Here is a 6,057-nt window from a genome sequence, read left to right on the forward strand (position 1 = left end):
TGGTGCCATTTGCTACAAACCACAAGAAGTGGCATGCACGGTGTGGTGCACAGTGTGGCTGTTGCTGTCACATGGTCTAAATTTAAGACAGACTGACTGCAGCACAAACCACGACAGCTGCAATTGAAATTGAAAAACCTACTACTGTGCATTTTCATTATGCAATTTTAATACATTTTATCAGCCGTATTCCTAATACACATGTTCATTTTAACAGAAAAGCTGAGCCTACTATCAATTAGAAGAATTAGAATAAGTCAATATGAAAACATTTATGTGCATATCTGCCTGTGTTTGCAAAATCCCACACCATTTCCCAAAAAAAACTTTCTATAAGTAGTTAAGCAGGGCAAATATTTGCTTCTGCTCGTAGGCATTTTGCCACAGCCGCAACTGTACCACTGAAGGCAGTAGATGCAGCGCTGCCACGTGCTCGCTTCATACCAGGAAGTGACACACAACCACCTGGAAAAGTTCTTTAAAATTTGTCCACAGAGAAGCTCGTTAACCTGATACACATAAATCTCCTAGAAACACGGAAGCTCAGGAAACAGCAGTTCTCCTTTGAAGACTAACATTTTTGTAAGCAGAGTATTCTCTCAGTATTGCAAGTCCGTAGAAATGAACAAGTCCTTCATGCACGATCAGGCTGGGGTATACACTTGGACAAAACACAGGAAAAGGAAACCACTCATTTACAGCAAAATGACTTGAAAAAAGCATTGGTCCTGTTTTAAAATATAACTGGGGAAAGCAAATGCTGCTGTCTGCCTTTTCCTGTGAGATTTAAGTGGTTAAGCATCTAGGCACCGCTAATGAGAACTAAGCCATCTTGATTTTTTAGTGATCACCAGCAAGCAAAGGGATCATCAGCCCAACAGCTGGTGACCTACTGACCACACTGTGGCCAGAATCTGCCTGCGCCCAGGCCAGGTTCCTTTCCCCCACCCTTGCACCCTGGCTACATTTGCTGTGCCACAGGGCTAGCGTTCCTGGGGGCAGCTCACTTCTGAAGAGGACAGAGTGAAGGCACATCCCTGTTTTCACCTCCAGTCACAGAGCCAGCAGCAGGTCCCAGTCAGGAAAAGCAGGTGTCATGTATCTCTCTGGTGACACAGCTGCCCCACCGATATGAACCCACCACTTAAAAAATGTTGACGGCACAACATCAAGCAGTTGGGATCTTCTCCACTCACTTTAGTTGCCAGACAGCACTTGGATGAAATCCAACCTATTGCAACAAAAACTAAAGGTGGCTGTTGGAACTGGAACAGCCCACTTGCACCTTGAACAGCTAAAGCCATACTTTCACTCAGCAACCTCCACTCAACACGTATGTCTGGATTTCTTCACAGATCCACCTGTCTTTTCGGCCATGGATTAAGCTTAAAATCTGCTTAGCTGCAGGACAAAAATGTTTTATTTTTAATAATGAAATTGCCAAGAATTTGGCTTTTGAAATCTTCACCAAAAGAAACCTGCTGATCTACAGCAACGTACTGCATAACACCTGCTGTTTACCTGCAGGCTCATGTGCCTGTATTATCTGCGTTTCAACAAGCAGGCAAGTAGGATATTTAACCTAAAAAAAAAAAAAAAAAGCAAAATAACAGAGGAATGAGGAGACAGCTACGCACATCAAGTGCCCAGGTCTTTCACACTGCTATGCTCTGCTCTCCGCATGTGTGTCCATGCATGCATCTGTATTTTCAGGCAATCAACACTATTGCAGCATGGCACATCAAATGCTATCAGATATCTCAAAGGCTCTCATTAATACAATTTCAGCAGGAAGAAATCTCAAGCGGAGTACTGAAAGTCATCTTTAGGGCCCAGGACTTGAAAAAACAACAACTAAACATCTCAAAAAAACCCACTTATTTTTCTATTCTGAAAGCTTTGTAGGGCAGAAACACACCTTGCAAGGCTCTCCTGATTTGCAGACAAGCAGTAATTGCACCACAACGTCTAAAGGTTAAGTCAGGAAAACTGAAAGTCATAGACAGCATCTCTCCCGAGTGCCTCATTGGGTTGCAATACATAACTAAAACCATAATGCTTCCCAAGTTAAACAGGTTTTGGCTTTTAGAAGGAAGCTTTTTGTGTCAAGCTCCTTAGACACCATCAGAAGCATTGCCAAAGCTGCCTACAAAGGAGGGAAAAAAGCCCTGATTGTATACAATGGGACAGTTTCCTACTCCACACTGCTCGCGCTTCCCCCAATTACGCTTTCAGGGACACTGCTGGTAGAGATGTCTTTAGGAAGAAACAAACTTATTTTCCTGACTGCTTAAGCCAAGCAAACATGCCAGGACATTTCTCACAAATGCAGTATATCCAACAAAGTGACAACTAGTGTTACTGCACTCAGTCAGCCTATATGCTTATCTCCCCATTTTAATGAGATCCTATTGATCACTCCTTGTCCCGAGAGTGTTGTTCCATAGACTTTAACAGTTTTATGTCTCCTTAGACATATTTCAATGGCCAACTACAAACTATTTGTTTACAATAAATCTGTTTGCTGGTAAAGCACTTCTAAAATCCATCATTCATAAGAAGGCCACAGTCATTCAAAAGCCATGTAATATTTAAGCCGTTCTTGACTTTTTTATTACAGAGGCTGAAATTAAGTTAATTTTTCTTGTTTTGAAATAAGGTTCTTTCGCGTATTAGATAAAAGTGATAGTTTAGTCAGCTGCAGTAGATTAAACTGCTGCTGTTCCTTGATAGTTTGGTTGCTTATCTCTGTGCCAAACACAATGGTCATAAACCAAAATTCAATTTCCTATAGTTTGGGAAAAGTACAAGTCTGGATTTTAAAATGAATATTCAAGTTCTCCAATTTACATAAAGTGCAATTACTCCTTGAAAAATGCTGGAAATTAAGTCTTCTCTTTACATCAGGTTTCCATCCCAGCTAACATTTTACACCTCCAGTTTGTCATCCCAAGTGATGTGATCTGGATTCTGTTTTGAATCATGAACCTTCTTTATCTCAAGTTCCAGTTCACAATTTGCACTGTCAGCGACATCAAACCAGAATAAAATTCAATTTCCTTTTCAGATAATGCTGCCAAGTACAGGAAAATAACAAAACTTGCCAACTTGAGTGGGTGGGACATGGGTTCTCTACCTTTTTTTGTTTTTTCTTTTTTTTTCACTTTTCAAGAACTGCACTTGAAGATTCTGATATGAATTCTTCATTGATGTGCTTGGACTAGGCCTAACACTGCAAATCCCTGGTCAAAATTCAACTGATTTTATTCAGCAGAAAAAAGCCAGGTGCAAAATTTACAGTGTCTCCTCCCTTGCAAGTCAAATAAGTCTATTTACAAACTCTTTACCAGACGCACTTCAGATTAATTCAAAGGAAACAGAAATGACACAAAACAGCCAGGATCGACCGATGCGCAGTCAGTCACACTGGCAACAGGAAAGGACGTGGTTAAAAAAACTTAACTTTTATGAGCTTCAATGTTAACGTATTTTCAGAGTCTCCCCTTTTAAGCTATCCATAAGTCTCAAGGCATCCCCTTACAGTGCTGCCCGAAAGAGGTATCACTGAAGCCAGGGGTTTTATGTATTTGATATAGAAGTTTACAGGAGAGTGCAGATACACTTCAGATGAAATCTTCCCAGCAAAGTTTCCTATGATAAAGGGCTTTCATTTCCTTATTTGTCCTCCCGCGGACCTTCCCCTAAAGCATACACGAACGGCTAAAAAAAAAGAGAAACCGCTCGAGGAGTTAAAATGAAGGAAAAAAAAACCCACATGCCACCCAAAAAATCGCTGGAAAAAAAATCAGATTTTACAGAACTGGGGGGGGGGGGAGGGAGGAGGGGAAGAGAATGTTCCCCTTGTTTTTGTTCGTTTCAAGCAGCAACGTGAAGGAATAAAGGCAAAGGCGACGCTTCGCCCCGCACCTCCCGCGCCCCCCGCCCCGCTCACATTTGCAGCATGATCTTGTTGAGCACCACGCCGTCTGCCAGCTCCATGTAGACGCCGAGGCTGTCCCCGTCGCCGCTGCTCAGCGCCCCGAAGGTTTTCACCTGCCGGGAGAAGAGCAGAGGGGTTGGGGGGTGGCCGGGAGCCCCCTTCCCGCCGCGCCCCGCAGCGCCGCGCGCTCACCCAGGTCACCAGCGGGCTCCGCAGGAAGAGCTCCAGCAGCTCGGACACCGTCACGTCCATGTCCGGGCGGGAGGCGGCGGGATCACTCGGGAGACAAAGGCTGCGAGGAGCCCATGCCCCGCTGCCTACGGGGCGAACAATGCCCGGCGCATCGCTGCCTCCGCCCGCGCGGGGTCCCTGCGCCCGGCTGCAGCCCGGCACCGCGCCGCCCCGCCGGGACACCCGCCAATAGGCTGCGGGGGCGGGGCGAGCCGGCAGCGGGGAGACACCGGCACCGGGGGGGGGGGGGTGCCCGGCACCGGCGGGGGGTGGCCGGAGCCGCCGACCCGGCTTCGACCGCCCCCGGCACCGAGAGGGGCCGCCCCGCTTTGCTCAGCTTCACCGGGAGTGAACGGACACCAGACGGGGAAAGCGAGGAGGCTGGAAAACATTCAGCCTGGAGAAGAGAAGGCTCCGAGGTGGACTTATAGTGACCCTCCAGTGCTTGAAGGGGCTGCAAAAGCTGGGGAGGGACTGTTTACAAAGGCCTGTGGGGATAAGACTAAGGGCAATGGGTATAAACTGGAGAGAGGCAGATTTAGACTGGACATAAGGAGGAATTTCTTCACGCTGAGGGTGGTGAGGCACTGGCACAGGTTGCCCAGGGAAGCCGTGGCTGCCCCATCCCTGGAGGTGTTCAAGGCCGGGTTGGATAGGACTTTGGGCAGCCTGGGCTGGTGGGAGGTGTCCCTGCCCATGGCAGAGGGGTTGGAACTGGGTGATCTTTAAGGTACTTCCAACCCAAAACTATTCTGTGATTCTATGGAGGAAAATGAGGGGCACAACGTGTTGTGTGTGCGTTTGAAATGAATGCAGCAAGCAGTGGATGGCGTTCGTCATCCACAGCAGCTTTTGCAAAAGTGAATGGTGTGGGGGTCTTGGGGAGGGATGCACCCGTTCCCAGCACAGCTGGAGCGCGGGCGGGACTCGCTCTCACTGAGAAGTGCGGCCACCCCGGGTGGAATCATAGAATCATAGACTAGTTTGGGTTGAAAGAGACCTTAAAGGTCACCCAGTTCCAATGCCCCTGCCATGGGCAGGGACACCTACCATAGACCAGGCTGCCCAAGGCCCCATCCAACCTGGCCTTGAACACCTCCAGGTGTTCCAGCTTCCCTGGGCAACCTGTGCCAGTGCCTCACCTCCCTCATAATGAAGAAATTCCTCCTTATGTCTAGTCTAAATCTGCCCCTCTCCAGTTTATACCCATTGCCCCTCGTCCTATCACTACAAGCCTTTGTAAACAGTCCCTCCCCAGCTTTCTTGTAGCCCCTTCAGGTACTGGAAGGTCACTATAAGGTCTCCTCGGAGCCTTCTCTTCTCCAGGCTGAACAACCCCAACTCTCTCAGCCTGTCCTTGTACAGGAGATGCTCCAGCCCTCTGATCATCCTTGTAGCTCTCCTCTGGACCTATTCCAACAGCTCCATATCCTTCTTATGCTGAGGATTCCAGAACTGACACAATACTCCAGATGAGGTCTGACTTTCCTGCAGTGATGGGATCAATTCTATCTTTAGTTAAAAAAAAAAAAACCAAACAACAAATAAATCCCAGGTAATCTGGATGATGACTGTTTGTCACATCCCCAGCTTTTGAAGAAATACTACTGAGTCATGAAGTTGAAGCCGGGTAAGGTTTGGTTGTGCTGGGTTGTACTTTGGAGAGCTTGCTGTGTTTCCCACGGGTGCAGTCTCTCGTCCCCAGTGTTTCAGTCCTTGCATCAGCTGCTTCTTAGTGCATGCCACCTGTTTCTTGTTCTATCTCACTCGCCTGGCAAAATACAATGTGGATCTTGGTCTGCAGGTCTGAGGATTAAAAATAAACCGCATGCCTTAAACAACACATTCACCTGCTGATTTAGGGCCATTCCCACATAATAGTGGGA

General features: G+C 47.1%; 1 protein-coding gene across 1 annotated transcript in view; it reads right to left on the reverse strand.

Moving 5' to 3' along the window:
• Positions 1-4,325, reverse strand: part of CCDC88C (coiled-coil domain containing 88C) — a 94,819-nt gene extending 90,494 nt beyond the window's left edge. The window contains exons 1-2 of the mRNA XM_054067603.1: positions 4,133-4,325; positions 3,953-4,053 (exon numbers count right to left, since the gene is read on the reverse strand). Coding sequence (XP_053923578.1) covers positions 3,953-4,053; positions 4,133-4,192 — 161 coding nt within the window. The 5' untranslated portion in view covers positions 4,193-4,325. The remainder of the gene's footprint in view (positions 1-3,952; positions 4,054-4,132) is intronic.
• Positions 4,326-6,057: the final 1,732 nt, after the last annotated feature.

Source organism: Cuculus canorus, chromosome 5, assembly GCF_017976375.1.
Source record: "Cuculus canorus isolate bCucCan1 chromosome 5, bCucCan1.pri, whole genome shotgun sequence".
Taxonomy (NCBI): domain Eukaryota; kingdom Metazoa; phylum Chordata; class Aves; order Cuculiformes; family Cuculidae; genus Cuculus; species Cuculus canorus.